The 22,228-nt window shown below is 44.7% G+C and overlaps 1 protein-coding gene across 4 annotated transcripts in view; it reads right to left on the bottom strand.

Annotated features, from left to right (window-relative positions):
- Nucleotides 1-22,228, bottom strand: part of DIP2C (disco interacting protein 2 homolog C) — a 278,224-nt gene that overhangs the window by 150,110 nt on the left and 105,886 nt on the right. For all 4 annotated transcript variants that reach the window (XM_030819374.1, XM_030819375.1, XM_030819372.1 and 1 more), the window contains one exon: nt 9,229-9,354. In XM_030819374.1, coding sequence (XP_030675234.1) covers nt 9,229-9,301 — 73 coding nt within the window. In that variant the 5' untranslated portion in view covers nt 9,302-9,354. The remainder of the gene's footprint in view (nt 1-9,228; nt 9,355-22,228) is intronic.

Below are 22,228 nucleotides of genomic sequence, written 5' to 3'. Positions count from 1 at the left end.
CCAATACCACACTGTCTTGATTATCATCGATTTATAGTAAGTCTTGAAGTTGGACAGTGTCAGTCTTCAACTTTGTTCTTCTTTTTCAATATTGAAGGGGCTGTTCTGAGTCTTTCATCTCCCCAAATAAACTTTTGAATCAGTGTGTTGATATTTAAAAAAAGAAAAACTTGTTGGGATTTTGGTTGGGACTGCATTGGAAGGAAAACATCTTGACAATATTCAGTTTTCCTATCCATGAACGTGGACTACCTGTCCATTTAGTTTTTCTGTGAATGAGTTTTGTAGTTTTCCTCATAAGATCTTGAACATATTTTGTTAGATTTTATGCCTAAGTATTTCATTTGGGGGAGTGCTACTGGAAATGTTTTTTTTTAATTATTATTTTTAGTAGAGATGGGGTTTTGCCATGTTGGCCAGGCTAGTCTCGAACTCCTGACCTCAAGTGTTCTGCCTGCCTTGGCCTCCCAAAGTGCTGGAATTATGGACATAAGCCACTGTTTATTTCAAATTCTACTTGTTCTTTGCTGGTAAACAGGAAATTCACTGAACTTTTGTATATTAAACTCAATTCTTTTGGATCTTCTACATAGGCAAACATGCCATCTATGAACAAAGTTTTATTTCTCTTCCCAATGAATATATATTTTATTGATTTTTCTTGTCATAATTGCATTAGCTAGGACTTCTAGTACAATGTTGAAAAGAAGTGGTGAGAGGAGACATCCTTGTTTTTCCTGATCCCCTTTCTGGATCTTAGTGGGAAACCAGATTCTAGTTTCTCACAATTGGGTATGATGTTAACAATAGGTTTTTTTTGGCCATATTCTTTATCAAGTTGAGGAAGGTCACCTCTGTTCCTAGTTTGCTGGGAGTTTTTATTATGAATGTTAGATTTTGTCACATGCTTTTTTTTCTTAGCCTGTTAATGTGATGAATTACGTTAATTGGTTTTCAAATGTTAAATCAGCTTTGGATGCATGAAACAAATTCCACTTGCTTTTGGTGCACAATTCTTTTCTTTTTTTTTTACATGGTTGGATTTAATTTGCTAATATTTTGTTGAAGGTTATTGCATCTCTCATGAACATCTCTATGTTCATGAGAGATGTTTTCTTGTAATATTTTGTTCTAGTTTTCGTATTAAAATGATGCCGGCTCCACAGAATGAGTTAAGAAGTATTCCTCAGCTTTTATGTTCTGAAAGAGATTGTAGAGAATTGGTATAATTTCTTTTAGATGTTTGGTAGAATTCACCAATGAACCCATCTGGGCCTCGCACTTCCTGTTTTGAAAGGTTATTAACTACTGATTCAATTTAACAGATATCGGCTGTATATACAGATTGTTTCTTCCTGTTCAAATTTTGGCAGATTCTGTCTTTAAAGAAATTTGTCCATTTCATCCACGTTATCAAATTTGTGGCCATAGAGTTGTTCATAATATTTATTATGCTTTTAATGTCCATGGGATTTGTAGTTATGTCCCTTATTTCATTTCTGATATTGGTAATTTATCTGCTGTATTTTTCTTGTTAGAGGCTTATAGATTTTCTCTCTAATAACCAGCTTTAGGTTTCATTGATTTTTCTCTACTGATTTTCTGTTTTCAATGTACTGATTTCTGCTCTTTCATTATTTGTCTCCTGCTTACTTAAAATTTAATTTGCTGTTCTTTTTCTAGTTTTCTAAGGTGGAAGCTTACTGATTTTAGATCTTTTTTTAACATAAGCATTTAAAGCTATAAATTTCCCTATAAACATTACTTTCATTGCATCTCACAAATTTTAAAAAGTTTTCATTTACTTCAAAATTTTAAAGAAATCTTCTGATTTCTTCCTTGAGCAATGCATTATAAGTGTATTGTTTAATTCCTAATATTTTCCAGTCGCCTATTATTTATTTCTACTTTATTGTGGTTGAGAACATACTTGTTTGATTCCTATTCTTTTAAATTTGTTAAGGCGTGTTTTATGGACCAAAACGCGGTATATCTTGGTGAATGTTCTGTATTCTGTTGTTGGAGGAAATAGTCTATAAATGCCAATTATATACAGTTGACTGAGGATGTTGTTGATTTGAATTTTGTCCTTACTGATTTTCTGGCGACTGAATTGGTCCATTTCTGATAAAGGGGTGTTAAAGTCTCCAACTACAATACTGGGTTAATTATTTCTCCTTGAAGTTTATCAGTTTTTGCTTTGGCATTTTGATGCTTGCTTAGGCAAAAATACATTTAAGGATTGTTTTATCTTCTTGGAGAATTGACCCCTTTATTATGTAATAGTCATCTCTGGTAACTTCCCTTGATGTAAAGCCTGCTCTGTCTGAAATTAACATCACCACTTCCATTTTTTAAAATTAGTGTTGGCTGGGCGTGGTGGCTCATGCCTGTAATCCCAGCACTTTAGGAGGCCGAGGTGGGATGATCATCTGAGGTCAGGAGTTCAAGACCGGCCTGGCCAACATGGTGAAACCCCATCTCTACAAAAATAGAAAAAAAAAAAATTAGCCAGGCACGATGACAAATGCCTGTAATCCCAGCTACTCAGGAGGCTGAGGCAGGAGAATTGCTTGAATCTGGGAGGTGGAGGTTGCAATGAGATGAGATCAGGCTATTGCACTCCAGCCTGGGCCAAGGAGTAAGACTCCATCTCAAAAAAAAAAAAAAAAATTAGTGTTAACATTTATATCTTTTTCTATCCCTTTACTGTTGATCTATATATATATATTTCTTTATATCTGAAGTGGATGTCTTATACAGACAATATATAGTTGGGTGCATTTGGACTGACATTGAAAGTGAGTAATGATATACAGTTGAATTAACATCTACCATATTTGTTACTATTTTCTGTCTCTTACCCTTTTCTTTGTCTTTCACTTTTTTTTTTTTTTCTTGTGGTCTTAATTGAGCATTTTCTATTTTCTTTCCTTTCTTAGCATATCAGTTACTTTGTTTTTTAAGTGGCTGCCTTGGAATTTGCAATATAAATTTACAAGTAACCCTAGTCCACTTTCAAATGACACTATACTGCTTTCTGGATAATGCAAGCACACTATAATAACAAAATAATCCTAATTCCTAATTGCCCTCTCCCATCCCTTGTATCACTGCTGTCATTCATTTCACTTATAGTTAAGTGTGTGTATATGATATATACATAAGCATATAATCAAATATACTGTCGCTATTATGAATGAACTGTTAGATCTATTAAGAAATATTAAAGTTTTTCTTCTACCTTCACTGTTCCTTCTTTGATGCTTTTTCTTAAAAGACAAGGTCTTGCTCTGTTGCCCAGGCTGGAGTAGAGTGGCACCATTACACCTCACCGCAGCCTTGAAAAGGATCCTGGGCTCAAGTGACCTTCCCGTCTCAGCCTCTCAAAGTAGCTGGGACTACTACAGGTGTCAGCCACCATGTTTGGCTTTAAGAGACAGAGTCTCACTACGTTGCCCAGGCTTGTCTCAAATAACTGGCCTCCAGCAATTCTCCCACCTTGGCCTCCCAGAGCGTTAGGATGACAAGTGTGAGCCCCTGCACACAGACTGTGCTCTTCCTTTCCTTATGCACAACTGAGTTACCTCTACTATTTTCTCTAAAGAACTTTGAACACTTTTTGCAAGACAGGTCTACCGGCAACAAATTTCTCAATTTTTGTCTGAGAAGTTCTTTACTTTTCCTTCACTTTTAAAAGATAATTTCACAGGGTATAGACTTCTAGGTTAATGGAATTTTTTTCCTCTCAATAGTTTATTTCACTCTACTTCTTGCTTTTGTGGTTTTTGAGGGGAAGTTGAATAGAATTCTTATCTTTGATCCTCTATAGGGAAGGAGATTACCCTGGTTTCTTTGTTGGGGTTTTTTTTAAATCTTTGATTCGCCATAGTTTGAAAATTATATGCCCAAATATAGTTTATTTTTGTTTTTGTCGTTGTTTTTACATTTATCCTGCTTGGTGTTTCTTGAGCTTCCTGAATCTATGGTTTGGTGTGTGGCATTAATCTGCGGAAATTCAGCCATTACTGTTACAAGTATTTCTTCTGTTCCTCTTTCTTCTCCTTGTATTACCGTTCCGCATATTTTATGCTTTCTGTAGTCATCCCACAGTGCTTGGATACTCTGTTCTTTTATGCTTTTCAGTGTTCTCTTTGCTCTTCAGTTCTGGAGGTTGGAGTTGGGTATTTCCTTTCCCCCAGCAGGCCAGAAGGCTCTGATAAAACCCCACCAGGTTAGTCTCTAGTTAACTAGCTTCTCTGGAAGGTAGACCTAGTTAAGAGTGCTCCTGCATATTTAAAAATGATTCCTATTCTCCTTCCCCTGTAGTAAGTATGAGGGGATTTTTCTCTGATATTTACTTCAAGAACCTGGTTGAGCTTCTGATGGTACAGCTCACAAAAGCATGGCCCCATATGCACAGGCCTCCCGGAGGTTTTAACTCTCAGACTTGGCCACACCTCACTGCAGCCATTTGTCAATTCCAGTTCAGGTTTTCCAACCCCAGCGGGGGTTCCTTGGAGCTTTCTTCTCCAGTGTACGGTGATTCTCCGCTTTACCTGTCCACCCAGTCTGGGGACAGTGGTTTGCCTGTGACTTCTCGTCTCTTGCAGGTTTAAGAAGAGCTGCTGAGTTTTCAGTTTGCTCAGCTTTGTACCTGTGAGGAGGGAGTGACAATTCTCAAGATTATCACGTACGGAACCTGAAACTCCCCAACTCCACTGTAGTAAAAATTGTCTTCCCTTCCTCTGGCTCAAGTATTAAAATATTTTCTTTTCGTTCTTTGACACATTTTAATTTGATTCCCTAAATATTTATAATTGTAGATTTAAAAACTCTGTCTTCTGCTGTATCAGACATCTAGACTGGCACCTTCTAACAGAATTATTAGAGTCCTATATAAAACTTTAAACCTTCTTTGTAGCCTCATATACATAAATAAACAGGCACAATTAATTTTACTAATATATTTTTAACTCAAAATGCTCATGCTATACTTTCAATAAGAAATACAAATAAAATATTTTCTGTTTCTTATATTAACTGGTATCTTTCACACAGCGAATTCAGTTCAGACCGGACACACTTCAGGTGCTCAGCCGCCACGTGTGGTGAGTGACAGAGACCATCTTGCATGTGTGTGCACATTTTTCTGCCTTTTTCTTGACCAAAGATTCTACCTCCGGTTTCTCTGTGTATGCAGTGATTATTTGCTGAATATTACACATTGTGGGTAACGTGTTGGGCACACTCAGGATCCCATAACCTTCTTTGGAAGCTTTCCAGCTCTTGTTTTAGCAGGCAGCGCAGGCACTGCTGGGTCATCATGACCATGGGCAGGCTTGGATCGATTTGCTGCTGGTGTGGATCTGTGGAGAGCTCCAGTCCTGCACCCACTCCGAGCTCCGCCTCCTGGACATCGTCGGGTGATATGCTCCACCCACACCTGAGTTCTCTCCGAGCTCCGCCTCCTGGACATGGTCAGGTGATATGCTCCGCCCACACCTGAGCTCTCTCCAAGCTCCGCCTCCTGGACATGGTCAGGTGATATGCTCCGCCCACACCTGAGCTCTCTCCGAGCTCCGCCTCCTGGACGTGGTCAGGTGATATGCTCCACCCACACCTGAGTTCTCTCCGAGCTCCGCCTCCTGGATGTGGTCAGGTGATATGCTCCACCCACACCTGAGTTCTCTCCAAGCTCCACCTCCTGGACATTGGTTGGGTGATATGCTCCACCCACACCTGAGCTCTCTCCGAGCTCCACCTCCTGGACATGGTCAGGTGATATGCTCCACCCACACCTGAGCTCTCTCCGAGCTCCACCTCCTGGATGTGGTCAGGTGATATGCTCCACCCACACCTGAGTTCTCTCCGAGCTCCGCCTCCTGGACGTGGTAGGGTAGCCATGCTCCACTCACACTGGAGCTCTCTGCGCCAGCGTCTGCAGGTGTTCTCCAAGGCAGAGGGCAAGTGTACTGTGTATGCGTCTCATTCATTCTCCTGCCCTCAGGTTATGGCTGGCACAGCTGTGGTCACAGACTAAAAACAGCCATCTCATTCATTTTGTGCAGTTTTACAGTTGTTTACAGCAGAGGTGTGATTTGGGTCCCTGTTATCATGGCTAGAAGCTGAAGTTTTGGCAAATTATTCCTATATCTTTACATTTGAAAATTAAGGGAAAGTTTCACCCATGGAATATTAGCATTGCGACAATCCTAATGAGAGTTTCTCCAGAAACTGATCCTGGTCAGCAGCCAGTCATTTCATAGAAGATAAACTTCAAGAATATTCTCTGAAGAGCAACGAAACTGAGATAAGATCTAACCACTGTTACCAACAACAAAGAAAAATAGGTAAGAAAACGCAGCTAAGATTTTGTTTAAGTAAGCAGGGTAATAAACATGCAGACTACTGCTAAGCACAAAATAGCTGGGAGTAAAAAATTGTTATGATATTGACATTTATGATTGTACAAAACTGCCCCATGTGATATCACTAGGACTCCTGATGAAAATTTACAGAAGGTGTTGTATGGTTTATATAAAAATGCTAGTCAAATAAATCCAAATATTTCACAAAAATAACATTTCAAATAATATTCTTTTGTATTTTGCAAAGACATCTGTACAATGAGGTTATTCATCACGCATGACCTAATAACATTTCTCAGCAGTTGGATTCAATATGAGAAATAAGCAAGCAAATACCCACACTGCTTCTTCCATTTCAAACTCATCATTTCTTATAAAAAGTGGTCAAGAAAAATGCCTGTTGCCTTAAATACCGGTTAGTGCCAAAAATTTGGTTTAAAATATTTCAAGTGGGCTATCCTCTTAAGTCCATTTTGTTAGTTACACAAAGAACACATACAAATAAAATTTTTTTACCATATTATAAGTTTTGGCAAATTATAACCATAAACTAAACAAAGAGGATTAAGCATTTTTTTTGAGATAGGGTCTTGCTCTGTTGCCCAGGCTGGAGTGCAGTGGCATGACCACAGCTCACTGCAGCCTGAACCTCCGTGGGCCCAACTGACCCTCCCACCTCGGCCTCCCGAGCAGCTGGGACTATGGGCACACACCACCATGCCTGGCTGATTTCTGGATTTTTTGTAGAGACGGGGTTTTGGAATGTTGCCCAGGCTGGTCTCAAACTCCAGGACTCAAGCAATCTGCCTGCCTTGGCTTCCCAAAGTGCTGAGGTTGGAGGCATGAGCCACCACGCCTGGCCTAATCATTTTTAAAGAGTCTCTATTTATTATCGTTATTTTTTTCTAATTGAGATGGGGTCTTGCTCTGTTGCCCAGGCTGGAGTGCAGTGGTGCCATCTCAGCTCAGAGCAACCTCTGCCTCCCAGGCTCAAGTGATTCTTCCACCTCGGCCTCCCAAATAGCTGGGACTACAGGTGTACACCACCAGGCCCAGCTAATTTTTTGTACTTTTGGTGGAGACAAAAATGTACAAAAGGCATTTTTGTACATTTTGCCATGTTTTCCAGGCTGGTCTTAAACTCTTAGGCTCAAGCCATACACCTGCCCTGGACTCCCAAAGTGCAGGAGTTACCGGCAAGAGCTACCGTGCCCAGCCCCTAATTCTGTGCTGTGGCTTAATATTGAAGAAAGGGAGGAGCCGAAGGGAGCACATGGGCAGAAAGAGTTCCCTTGCCAACAACCTTGCTAGCACAGCATTCACTCCCTTGCCTGCTGACGCTGTGCTCTTTAGATGAAGAAGAAGTGTGTGTAGATGAAAAACAAAAACAACTTAGGAACACCTTGTCTCTACAAAAACTTAAAAATTAGCTGGGTGTGGTGGCGTGCACCTGTGGTCTCAGCTGCTTGAGAGGCTGAAGTGGGAGGGCTGCTTGAGCCCAGGTGGTCACAGCTGCAGTGAGCCAAGAGCTGTGATCATGACACTGAATTCCAACCTTGGCGATAGAGCAAGACCTTGTCTCAAAACAAACAAAAAACAACAAAACCCCCAAATTATGCACTCTATAAGTTCTGTCCTATAAATCTCAGTATCTTCATTTGTAAAGGTACATAAAGGTGAATACTCAGGAGCTGCTTGGAATAATGTGGGCATATGCTTGACCTCAGCTCTGATCTGAAGTACATCCTTCTGTCTCACTGCTTGCCAAGACCAAGCTAAACTTCAAAAGTAAAAATACTCCCAAAAATATTGTACATTTTCAACTATTCATATTGTACCTTAAGTTTCTCTTGTAGTGGAGAAAAAAATGGTGTCACTGAAAGTGGTATGTAGCTTCAAAGTAGGATGTAGGTGATTTAGGTCCTTTGAGAAGACAAGCTCGCAACAATGACATGAATAATTAATGTTGGAATCAAAATCACAGAAACTAAATACCAAATAATGTAGGTTCAATCCATGTTTCTAACAAGTATCTGGATAACTAAACTTTCAGCTTTACTTGGGTGTGAAGATCATGAGATGTAGTTTATAATTATTTGGGCAGAGAAAATAGAGAGTTTGGGTAGTTACGTAAAATTCAAGATTAAATAAAAGCAGCATTACATAATAGAAATATAAATGGGCTATTACCTTCAGTAATTTAGATCGGGGTTGGCAGGTCTGTGCACCGAATCTGGTCCACAGTTCTTCTAAATAAAGTTTTATTGGTACACAGCCATACCCACTTGCTGTCACCCATAGCTGCTTTCACACTCCAAGGGCAGAGTTGAGTGGTTATGACAGACCTTATGGCCTGCAGGAACTGAAATACCATCTGGCAACTTGCAGGCAAAGTTTATGACCCCTGATTCGGATAACTGCCTAAATTGTCCAATTCGCTTGTTCGAAAACAATACAACAATATAGCACATTTATATGAAGATTTGAGAACACGGATGCACCAGCCTAATCAGAAGAAAAGTCCAATTCCACCCAGAGGGGTACAAACTCTTCCCTTTTCCCTACAAAGAATTAAATGAATAAAATTGTGTGAGATTTTACTGGTATGTATCATATGTAGGAGTCTTGATGAAAACTTAAAAATGTGTATTTATACAGATACATAATAATGTTACTTTTCCTTCCACGTTTAACTCATACACTGTTTTTGGACTTCTGGTTCACAAAATCTGCATTACTGCATCATTATTTTGAAAGCAAAAACCCCGGACTGCTGGGCTGTCAACTCTGAGGCGTGTGGTCAATTCTGAGGCGCCCAGCACATTCGGGAGGCCGTGTCGGGGAGCATGTCCCTTACCTGGAGGGGTGTAGGCGTCCATCGAGGTCTGCACGACCAGGGACCTCCGTTTGGAAGGCATAGGCACTGCCATCTTCCGCTCTTTGTGTTTGGCCAGAGCTGCCTGGACAGCTTCCGTGTGGACGTCTGAAACGGAGAGAGCTCAGTCACTCAGGGCTCAGCTGAGGTCCCAGAGGCCAAGCTGCAGCCTCCTCTGTCCCTGCAGCACAGTTCATCCACCTTCTCAAACTCACCAACAGATGGGCGGGTGAGGAAAGAAAATCAGTGTTTACAATTCCAGTAAAGACATTAAAATTAATTCACAGACTTTTAATTATTCATTTTATTACCACAGAATCCATATCCATAAGCAAACACTGGCTGTAAACTGCACTGAGATTTGTCTTTTTAGGGTGAATGACCTTGATCTTTGGAGATCTCTTTGTAGGTCACACGTTCGAGCCTCCAAATCCTTTCACTGTACCACTGAGAGGCTGTGCACACCTCACACCCCAACCCACACAGCCACGGTTACAGCTCAGCTGAGCACCAGCCACAGGCCAGGACTGTGTTGGCTATTGACATGGTTTGGCCGTGTCCCCACCCAAATCTCAACTTGAATTGCATCTCCCAGAATCCCCATGTGTTGTGGGAGGGACCTAGGAAGAGGTAATTGAATCACTGGGGCCCGTCTTTCCCATGCTATTATCGTAATAGTGAATAAGTCTCATGAGATCTGATGGTTTATTAGAGGTTTCCGCTTTTGCTTCTACCTCGTTTTCTCTTGCTGCTGACATGTAAAAAGTGCCTTTCACCTCCCGCCATGATTCTGAGGCCTCCCCAGCCATGCAGAACTGCAAGGCCAATTAAACCTCTTTTTCTTCCCAGTCTCGGGTATGTCTTTATCAGCAGTGTGAAAATGGACTAACACAACCATTAACACATTTTGTGGCTACGAACCCATTCCATTAATTGCACACATTCACCAAGTGCCTCCTCTGTAAGTCCCTAAGGGCTGGGGATGCAGTGGTGATAAAGCAGACAATGTCACGGCATCTCACGCAGGCCAATTCCTAACTGACGAGACAGGAGACAGATGGGGTACAGAATTAAAGCAGAGACAGACACAGCGGCAACTCCAAACTGTGAAGCCAGGGAAGAACCCTCTCAACACAAAATCAGAATAACAGGGTATCAAGACGAGAATTTTCGAGACACAGGCAAAAACCTACTCAAAGGCCCTAAACTGTGAGAATGGTGTTAGCAGAATAAAACCACCACCAATAAAAATGGCCAGTGTGAGTGAAGACGGGTTGGGGGAGAGGGTCCCCAGGACGGGGCAGTGTTCTCTGAAGCTGCGAGAATGATCCCACTGAAAGGGAATCAGACATGTCTTTCCTGCTGAAACCCTGCGCACTGCCACCTGAGACAGGACCCATCCTGCTGCATCACACCCACAATCAGCTCATCACACTGCTCGGACTTGGTCAGCCTTTGTGCGTCCTTCTCTCCCTAACTAGATAAAGAGCCTGGTTTTCCGGCCACTCTTTCTAATTCCCAGGTCAAAAACCAGTAAGTGACTGACTTGGGCTCATGGCCGAAAACTGAAGGGATCATCAACGAGGTGACACAGTCCACTCACTTCCCACAAATCACTTTTTGTTTTGCATATTCTCCGTTTTAAACTTTTTGGATATAATTTCAAATACACAGAAAATCTGCAAGACCAGCACAGAGAATTCCCATGTAACTTTTACCAGGCTCACCAACCGCTCCTATCTTACACCGCTGCTTTCCCCTCTCCCCCATGAATTTTCTAAGTCAAATGAAAATAAATTTCAGATACTATGTCCCTCTATACCTAAATGTTTCAATGTATTTCCTAAACACAAGGATATTCTCTCACATACATTTTCCTCAAGATCAGGAAATTTAACTGTCATATACAAAGTTCACATTCAAATGGTGTCAACTGTCTCCATAATTTTCTTACTTTGTCTTCCTATTTTATGATCCAATCCAGAATCATGAATTGCATTTATTCGTCACGTGATTTTTTACCCTTCTTGAATCCAAGTTTCTCAGCTTTTGTGTTTCTTGAAATTGGAAATTTTACAGAATACAGGTTGGTTATTTTACAGCTTGTCCTTTATTTTGGTATCTTCGGGACTAGACTCAAGAGTATGCATTTTAGCAGGGACACCGCAGAAGTCTGTCCTGTGTGGCGATGTTAACATTGGCAACTCAGTGAAGGTGGTGCTTAGGTTCCTCCAAAGCAAAGATGCTGCTTCTTGCGTTGCAATTAAGATTTGGGAGGAGAGATCGTGACAGTGTGTACATATTCTGTTTTTCATCGATCCTTCACTACTAGTTTTAGCATCCACTGATGATTTCCTGCCATTCCTTCTAAATCATTAGATCTTCTACATTCACTTAAAAATGATTATTCGTTGTATCTTTCATCATTCATTTACATCTGTCAATATGTACTCATGGAGTCTGGCTTGGTGGGTTATAATTCATAATTATAATGGTTTGTTTTGGTGCTCAATTGGTTCCAGATTTGACACTGGATTCCCCAGCCCTTGGACCCGGGCTCCTCTAGCGAAGGATAGTGTTTGGAAGCTAAGACTGGGCGCTGGGTGTGCTGCCACTGGGGGTCTCTGCTGCTGGGCACTGCCGACAAGCAGAACACACAACGTGCGTGTACATGCATGTACACCCACACCTATCCACAGGCACTTCCGTCCCTGTCTACATCTGTCGGGAGCCACCAGCTCATACTGCTACCTCCTGCTGCAACCCAATCCCGCATGATCCGTATTCCAGGCTTTGGCCTTTTCTTATTTCTACCTCTCTTGCCAAGAAAGAAACCTGGCTCCTGTTACCCTTAATATATGCACTAATTTATTAGGTTTGTTTGCGTAAGCCTGGAGATACAGAAATGCTTTCAGAATTGCTATCTAATACCACTGTGAAAAATCTATCAAGTAGAGTTCAGTGTTTGTTTACAATTATTTTTTCATTGTTTTTTTGGAAGGGAGGGAGTACAAAGTATACACAGTAAAATGCTCAGATCTGAAGTACACTTGGTGCATTTCGATAAGTGGAAATCTATCTATTACCCTGATCAAATCTTTTCCTCAAAGTTCCCACACGTCCCCTCCCGGTCAATCCCCCCTCAAGAGACAGCCACTGTTCATCATGCCCCCCCCCCCCCCCCCCCCCCCCCCCTCAAGAGACAGCCACTGTTCATTCATGAGGCATGTTCCTTGGTGCTCTTCCATCATCCGAGACTCGTGTAGATTCTCCACTGTCACATGGAGCCCACGCCATGGTGTTCCCTCAAGACAGCCACTGTTTTTTTTTTTTTTTTTTTTTTCACTGGAGCCCACGCCATGGTGTTCCCTCAAAAGACAGCCACTGTTCATTCATGAGGCATGTTCCTTGGTGCTCTTCCGTCATCCGAGACGCGTGTAGATTCTCCACCGTCATGTGGAGCCCACGCCATGGTGTTCACTCTCTGCTCAATTCAAGGCTCCTGGAACTCATCCCCGTTGCCTGTTTTGGTTTCAGTATTTTGTACGTTTTTCCTGATGGGAACTAGGACAATGTATGAATATATCAGAATTTGCTCATGTTTCTCCAGCTGAGAGAGATTTATGTTGTTTCCAGTTTTTGGCTATGACAATTTACTCTGGAGATAATGTGCATTCTTTTACACGGACACACATTTTCATCTCTCCTTGGTGAACATCCACAGCGTACCTGCTGGGCCATATGGTAAGTGTATACATTTTAAAGAAACTGCCACACTGTTTGCTAAAGTGGCTGTGCCATTTTAAGTCTCCATCAGTCTGAGATCCAGCCTGTCATATCTTCACCAGCACCTGCTACTATCCCCCTCCTCTACTCTTGTGAAGTGGAACCTCGTAGGTTTAAGTTGTACTTATCCAATGACCCCTGGCAAGCACCTTTCACAGGCCACTGGACATCTGTATACATCTGTTGTGAAGAATCTCATAGGCCCACTGAGCATCTGTATACGTCTGTTGTGAAAAGTGTATCTTGCATGCTTGCAAAATTCCCACCATTTCTGGTTGTCTGTAGATTTCCTAAAATGTTCTAAATAAGGTCCTGTGTCTTCTGTAAATCAAGTGTCTCACGCCTTCCAAGTCTTCGTGCCGTTTAGTTCTCCTGACTCACTTCACTGACGAGGGCCCCGGTGAGCGCCATGCAGACCTGAACCATGGAGAATGGTCATGCTCCCCTGACACCCGACTGTGGGCAGAGTGCCCCAGCTGCCACCACGGAGGAGGGGCGTTAGCTCTCGTTTTTCAAGAAGGGCCTTTATCAAACGGAGAAAGTTCCCTTCTGTTCCTGATGTGATAGAAAATTCGTATCAGGACTATTAAGTTTCAACAGACGTCTTTCAGCATCTTCTGAGATGATAAAATGGGTTTTCTCCTTTATTTTTTGTTAATGTGGTGAATTACATTGATTTTTGAATGATGAGCCAAGTGTGCAATGCAAAACTACACTACGTCAAGAGAACAAACTCTAATTGGTTGTGGTATTCTTATCCCTTTTACATATTTTGGGTTTGATTTAGTAATAATTTGTTAAAAGCTTCGGCATCTGTATGTCAAGAAGAGTGAAAGGTGTGAGATTTTGCCTCACACGCAAACTATCAAGGGAGCCAGCACCAGCCCAACGCGCTGACAGAGCCGGGACAAAGGGCTTGTCACACACAGTGGGGCAGCAGGACCCACTCACCCATCAATACTCAGGATCACACACAGTAGGGCAGCAGGACCCACTCAACCGCTATCAATACTCAGGATCACACACAGTGGGACAGCAGGACCCACTCACCCCCGTCTATACTCAGGATCACACACAGTGGGGCAGCAGGACCCACTCACCCCGTCTATACTCAGGATCACCACAGTGGGGCAGCAGGACCCACTCACCCCCGTCAATACTCAGGATCACACACAGTGGGGCAGCAGGACCCACTCAACCCCGTCTATACTCACGGTCACACACAGTGGGGCAGCAGGACCCACTCAACCGCTGTCAATACTCAGGATCACACACAGTGGGGCAGCAGGATCCACTCAACCCCGTTGATACTCAGGATCACACACAGTGGGGCAGCAGGACCCACTCACCCCGTCGATACTCAGGTCACACACAGTGGGGCAGCAGGACCCATCACCTCCCGTCGACACTCAGGTCACACACAGTGGGGCAGCAGGACCCACCCACCCCGTCTATATCAGGATCACACACAGTGGGGCAGCAGGACCTACTCACCCCCATCGATACTCAGGATCACACACAGTGGGGCAGCAGGACCCACTCACCCCGTCTATACTCAGGATCACACACAGTGGGGCAGCAGGACCCACTCAACCCCTGCCAATACTCAGGATCACACACAGTGGGGCAGCAAGACCCACTCACCCCGTCGATACTCAGGATCACACACAGTGGGCAGCAGGACCCACTCACCCCGTCGATACTCAGGATCACACACAGTGGGGCAGCAGGACCCACTCACCCCGTCATACTCAGGATCACACACAGTGGGGCAGCAGGACCCACTCACCCCCGTCGATACTCAGGATCCCACACAGTGGGGCAGCAGGACCCACTCACCCCCGTCGATACTCAGGATCACACACAGTGGGGCAGCAGGACCCACTCACCCCGTCATACTCAGGATCACACACAGTGGGGCAGCAGGACCCACTCACCCCGTCAACTCAGGTCACACACAGTGGGCAGCAGGACCCACCCCCCCCTCACCACCGTCCACCCCCCCCTCATACTCAGGATCACACACAGTGGGGCAGCAGGACCCACCCACCCCCGTCTATATCAGGATCACACACAGTGGGGCAGCAGGACCTACTCACCCCATCGATACTCAGGATCACACACAGTGGGGCAGCAGGACCCACTCAACCCCTGCCAATACTCAGGATCACACACAGTGGGCAGCAGGACCCACTCATCCCCGTCGATACTCAGGATCACACACAGTGGGGCAGCAGGACCCACTCAACCCCTGCCAATACTCAGGATCACACACAGTGGGGCAGCAGGACCCACTCATCCCCGTCGATACTCAGGATCACACACAGTGGGGCAGCAGGACCCACTCACCCCGTCTATACTCAGGATCACACACAGTGGGCAGCAGGACCCACTCACCCCCATCTAACTCAGGATCACACACAGTGGGCAGCAGACCCACTCACCCCGTCGATACTCAGGATCACACACAGTGGGGCAGCAGGACCCACTCACCCCCGTCGATACTCAGGATCACACACAGTGGGGCAGCAGGACCCACTCACCCCGTCGATACTCAGGATCACACACAGTGGGGCAGCAGGACCCACTCACCCCGTCTATACTCAGGTCACACACAGTGGGGCAGCAGGACCCACTCAACCGCTGTCAATACTCAGGATCACACACAGTGGGGCAGCAGGATCCACTCAACCCCGTTGATACTCAGGATCACACACAGTGGGGCAGCAGGACCCACTCATCCCCGTCGATACTCAGGTTCACACACAGTGGGGCAGCAGGACCCAATCACCTCCCGTCGACACTCAGGTCACACACAGTGGGGCAGCAGGACCCACCCACCCACCGTCTATATTCAGGATCACACACAGTGGGGCAGCAGGACCTACTCACCCCCATCGATACTCAGGATCACACACAGTGGGGCAGCAGGACCCACTCATCCCCGTCGATACTCAGGATCACACACAGTGGGGCAGCAGGACCCACTCAACCCCTGCCAATACTCAGGATCACCACAGTGGGGCAGCAGGACCCACTCATCCCCGATGATACTCAGGTTCACACACAGTGGGGCAGCAGGACCCACTCATCCCCGATGATACTCAGGTTCACACACAGTGGGGCAGCAGGACCCACTCATCCCCATCTATACTCAGGTTCACACACAGTGGGGCAGCAGGAGCCACTCACCCCCGTCGATACTCAGCGACATCCTTTACCACTTAAGGGACTTTCAAGCTCATCTTGTGTAACAAAAGTCGACTTCTCCACCTCCCCATAACAAAGGCAAGATGTTATTTAGGCAAAGCAAGATTAACGATCACATAGAGAAATGCTTACATTTTTCTGAGAAAATGTTTTTAGCGACTGTGGCTGTCAAGGCACGCACTTGCATATTATACATAATACTGCTTGTGGCCAAAGTCACGGTACTTTCCTACTCTTAAATAATTTATCAGGAATCCTGAAAGGTGAGTCTTTTAAAGAGAAAAGTGGTATGTGGCTTACCCCAGGCTAAGGAGTGAGTAAGCCGGACTATTCTTGTGAAATATGTGATTTTTCTAATTAGAAAATCTGAGAACAAGATATCATTGTGAGATTCTGTTATCTCCAGGAAGGAGCGAAATGGGTGCTGGGAAATTGAGGGAGCCTTGGAACCAGAATCTCACAACCTCAAATGGGGAATCGGCAAATGGGAAAACAGTCGTTCTGATTCACGGACGTTTCTGAAAGCTTCACGTCCACTGCATGTTGCATTTGAACGACTTTTCTTCTTGTGATGTGGACCCAACACAAGAGAGCTCCCACGTAGACATTCAGCATTTGACAGGGTCTGGCACCATGACTCACTTCCGCAGATTTAACATGTTTGTGTATCAATTACAATGGTGCTGTGTTGCATTTGAACGACTTTTCTTCTTGTGATGTGGACCCGACAGAAGAGAGGTCCCATGTAGACATTCGGCATCTGTCAGGGTCTGGCACCGTGACTCACTTCTACAGATTTAACATGTTTGTGTATCAATTACAATGGCTCAACTGTATAAAAGCTGCTATCAGTTATGGATCAATTCCCTTATTTCTCACTTGGGCCATACTTCCTGCTTCTGCAGAACATATCGCTTGGCTGGAAGACACAATGTTGACACTGAAAAGAAAAAAGACATTGTATAGAAATGATGCAGATAAGTCTTCTGAAAGGCCACTGGGACACACACTTTGTTGGTGACCAGCCACAGCACCCGTGGCTGTGACCCACAGCAAGACCCCTGGGGTGACGACAGGCCAACCAACAGCCTTGGAAAGTACACTTCCTTCCCAGAAGAGCTTCCCGAGAGAAAACGGAAACACTGATAATTGCAGGCATTTCTATGACCAGTCTGGAACAATGAAACCATTCATCTCCAACAAGGAACACGTCTTGTTTCAACTGAGGCAAATAAAAAGACAAAGGAAACAGCACAAAAGCCAGGTTGGTCCTGTCACTTACACACACACGGACATGTACATGTATGTATGTGCGTACATCTACGTATACGTCCGTATGTGTGAGTATAAAATACACTGTCTATGCCACAATAACAGCGTCATCTAAATTCAGCCTGCGAGTTCCTCAGGGCCAGGGCGGGAGTCTCGAAGCCCATCTCTGCAGCACCAGGCTGTGCTCCCCAGCCCCTGCCTGTGGGCGGTGACTGGCGAAGCAACAAACCGTCCAGCCCTGGTCCTTCTACACATATCCGGAACAGGCATACACCTGGTGTAGAAAGCTCCCGCAGCCTCAACAGATCAGTCGATTCTAAGTCAGATTAACCTAATCTCTGCAGTGCAGTCCTACAAGCAGATTTTCAAAAAGTTACCAAACCACTACCTCAAACCTCACGCTTTGTCTACTTGGAAAGAGGACGTGGGACTGGGGTTTACACGGCCACCAGAACGCCCACAGGGTATTACCCTATTGCCCTTCAGTGCCCAGAATAATCATGTGGTCTCTGGCGGTAAAAACAAAACCACAACCACCACAACCCAGCTTTTCTTCGAGTTGTAGGGAGTTTTACAGCCTCTTTCTATGTGGTCTTCCTTTCTGCCCCAAACTGGATATTCCTTTTACTGTCTCCTTATTTCCTGACTATAATTTAATCAATGTAATTAAAATGCTTGTGTTAGAAGCAATTTTACTTAAAAAGAATTGAAAGAACTACATCAAAATATTAACAGTAGCCATTTCAGGATGACAAGATGACAACGTATTGTTTTTTGTTCATTCTCTTCAACATTTGCAAAGTTTTTTGCCTTGAGTGTAATCACTTTTCCCATCAGAGGTTACATAGAGTGCTGGACGGAATGAGGCCATGCAGCACACACCACCCTCTTTCTAACACAGAGCAATCATTTGGGGAAGGATGGAGACACAGGAAAGGTACATCTTAAAGCAATGCAGGGTTTTTTTCATAAAGGCAAAAGACATTTTAAAAAATGTTTGCACCATACACAAAGTTTGCTACATTTGGTCAAAAAACTGAGAGAAAACAGTAACAGAAGAACACTTTTGCCCACAAGGAGACCAGCACAGCCAGCTCAGGGTGACTCCAGACGAGGACAGAGAGCAGTCTCCTCACAGCTGACCCACAGGATCGGGTAACACGAGCAGGATGGAAACGTGGGGACCACAAAGACGTCAGACTGTGGACCGCACAGCAGAAGACAGTGGAGTCACTAAAAACTATTGTAAAAAGATGTTTACATTCTACTTTAACCAGAAATCAGCGGCACAGTGGCACTTCAAAACATCTACAAACAGCACCCTGAAGATTCCATCAGACTCTACACGGAACAATGTTAAGGCAAATAATGATAACGGGATAGTGCTAAGGGGTCTTCTCAGTGCAGACCCTTAGAGAGCACGATAACCCCATCATCAAAACACGGCGAACGTGTGGGAAAAGGACAACCTGCCCAGGGGTGAAGAGCAGCTTCTGAAGCACTCAGTGTAATTATGGCTGACTAAAGTGAGTCAGAATCTACCTCCATGTGCTAACTTGTTGCTGTGTTTAATAATCCCAGTCCAACTCAAAATATCCAAGCCAGAAAGGAGCATCCGGCCACTAACACCTAAAATAGTGATTAAATGGACAGCGCTTTGTGGAAAGACCTTTCACAACATGACACCTAGAGGGGACAAGGAGGCAACATGCCACGATGGCCCCCTGGTTCCTCTCGCTGCTCCTCCTGGGTCCTCAGCACAGCTGGGTGGCTCTGCTGGTGCCCTCCTGCAGAGAAAACACCCCACACAGCTACTGGGGAGGTCTTCTCTTACGACATCCAGCTTAAAAGGCCGCATGTCCACTGGCCAGTGGCCCAAATCCCACAGGTGAGGTGAGCGAAGAGGGAGACATTTGACCACAGGGCATGGGGCAGGATGGACCCATCTCCCTTGAGAGCCAACGGCAGCAGATCACGGGGAGGCCTGGCCAGTCTGAGGCCCCGGTGCAAGGAAGGGGGCAGTGTTCCATGAACACACAGCGCTGGAGAGGGTATGAGCTGAGAACGAAGATGTTTACAGAGCTCTGCGTAAAACCCAGATCACTCTGAGAAGAGCTCATAAGATGAAGAACTTTTATGGAAATATAACATGGGTAAATAGGTTGCTACAAAACAAATATTTCCTTGAAAACACAACATCCTTTTCATAAAATGAGCTGACAAATGAAATCCAGCAGCTGTGCAGCATCACAAATCCATTACAGCATCTGATCAAGCATCCTCCAAAGCCTTAATTGCAGATGCCCTGAATACAGTTTTACCCAGCCACGTGAATGAGACCCCAGATGAGAGGCCGTGGAACGTCAATAATGAGAAACAGAAATCTCCCGGGTGAAGGTACCAGGAAGGATTGCAGAGGAGTCAACAGATGTGTGTGCAAACGTCACGAGAGTAACAAGATTCACTGGTCATGCTGGACATACAGTGTCACAGACTCCAGCAAATGCCTGAAATACAAATGCTTAAAACGATAGGAGAAAATAAGCTGGAGGTTCAGCAGTCAGGACAGAGGGCAGTGATTTTCTAGTATTTCCAAGTATCTTTGAGGACCAGCACCAAAAGCAGTCAAGGATACTTCCACCTACGGAGAGGCTGGGAAGTGACAGCTTGCAATTTCACGTAAACAGAAGATGATTTTAGTTTGGGATTCTAAAGCAGCATTAATGTGTTATCAAAACAAAGAGAAAAGAAGCAGATGTATAAATACTGAGTGAGAAGGGGATGAGGGAATGAAACAGGTACAGCTGGACTCAGGGCTGTCGGGGCAAACACAGCACACGGGCTCCAAGGAGACCACGCTGCCTGCGGCCATCTCACCAGGGAGCGCTCTTGCTGGAGAAGCACCTACAAAGCTATTGGAGCTGGGGTGAGCTGCTGGCTGACATGCAACACAGGGGCCAGAGACCCCAGCCGCAGCAGGACCTGCTAGAGCCTGTGTGCACAGCCCTGGGACTGAGACGTAAACCACTGTCCCAACATGCCTCTGTCACACTTCACTAACACAACTCAACAGAATTTGCAGGGCTCAGATCCATGGTTTCTGAAGAAGGCAATAAAGGGTGAATTTGGAGCTGAGAGGCAATAAATTGATAGAGGTGCACTTGGTGACCCCAAAAGAGGCAGATCTTTCTCGTTTTTTCTCTCTGCTGTGGCTGTTTATGGTTCATCCCCTTTAGGTCTTTCACTCTAAGAACCCAGAAGCACCCATCTATTAAGAGAAGAGCTTATTCAGGATCAGCTTCATGCAGCATTGAATAGATCATTATTGCTAGTAAAGAATTTGTTGGTACTTCTTACATTTATAGCGTTAGATAAATTCGTTAACTAAAATGTTTCTTTAACAGCGTTCCATAAAGTACTAAAAATGGCAATAAACTACGTAGTATGTCACATGATGCTGGAGAAATAAAAAATACCTTCTCTGGCAAGAGTTTATTAAAAGTTCAACATCACAGCACACGCATTACATAGCCATTCTGTACGTCTCCATTTTCTGCAAGCACCTCTTCCTAAAATAATGAAAATGAAACATTCGTTTTTCTTTCTGTTTAACACCGCAATCTGCGATTCCATCTCACTGACAGGAAGCTTCGACAGACTGGCAACACCCCACATTCCTGCGTTCCAGGGAAACCGAAGAACAACCAAATTAAGAAAGTCCAGGCTTTGGCATCAGAATCCCAGCTCTGCCACTTACTAACACTGAGTAAGTTCTCAAATCCCTCAAAGCCTCCCTTTCATCATCCATAAAATGGGAGCAACACTGGACAGCTGCTGTGAGAATCACATATGATGAAATATACAAAGCAAACTACTAGGTGTGGGTCACACGGCCACACTCAATGATGGCTGCTTTTATAAATGCCTTGAAGCAACAGATTTATTGCCAATTTCCAAACCTAAAAAGCCCAAAGGGATTAGACTGTTGACAAATCCCACCTCGTCCTCTGGCACAGATGACACAGATTCCTTCCCACCTTCCTCCAGTGCAGAAGACACGGATTCCTTCCCACCTTCCTCCAGTGCAGAAGACACGGATTCCTTCCTACCTTTCTCCAGTGCAGAAGACACGGATTCCCTCCCACCTTCTTCCAGTGCAGACGACGTGGATTCCTTCTCACCTTCCTCCAGTGCAGAAGACGCGGATTCCCTCCCACCTTCCTCCAGTGCAGACGACGTGGATTCCTTCCCACCTTCCTCCAGTGCAGACGACGCGGATTCCTTCCCACCTTCCTCCAGTGCAGACGACGCGGATTCCCTCCCACCTTCCTCCAACACGGACGACATGGATTCCTGCAGCAGCACTACCATGGAGCACACATGTCCTGCAGTCACCTGGGAAACGTGGGCCTATCCTAAGGCTGGTGTCTTGCATGACCATGTATTACAGACCATAGGATAAACCTACAAACACCACATCTGGATAGCAGGAAGGAAGACAGGCAACGATGCCAGTTACCTCCAAATGGAAGCAAGTGAACAGAATCAAAGCGGTCACCGGCAGCCTCTGACCCAGAACCTCGAAGGTCAGTCCCAAAGGGCTGTCACTAGCTATGGGTCCTAGCTCTTCAGACTCTCATATTTTGAATCCCCACGTCAACATCTAACTAGGTCTCTAAACAGACATAAGTTAACAGATTGAACAGAAAACACC

The sequence above is a fragment of the Nomascus leucogenys genome, chromosome 9, assembly GCF_006542625.1.
Source record: "Nomascus leucogenys isolate Asia chromosome 9, Asia_NLE_v1, whole genome shotgun sequence".
NCBI lineage: Eukaryota > Metazoa > Chordata > Mammalia > Primates > Hylobatidae > Nomascus > Nomascus leucogenys.
This window is presented reverse-complemented; position numbering and strand designations above follow the sequence as displayed.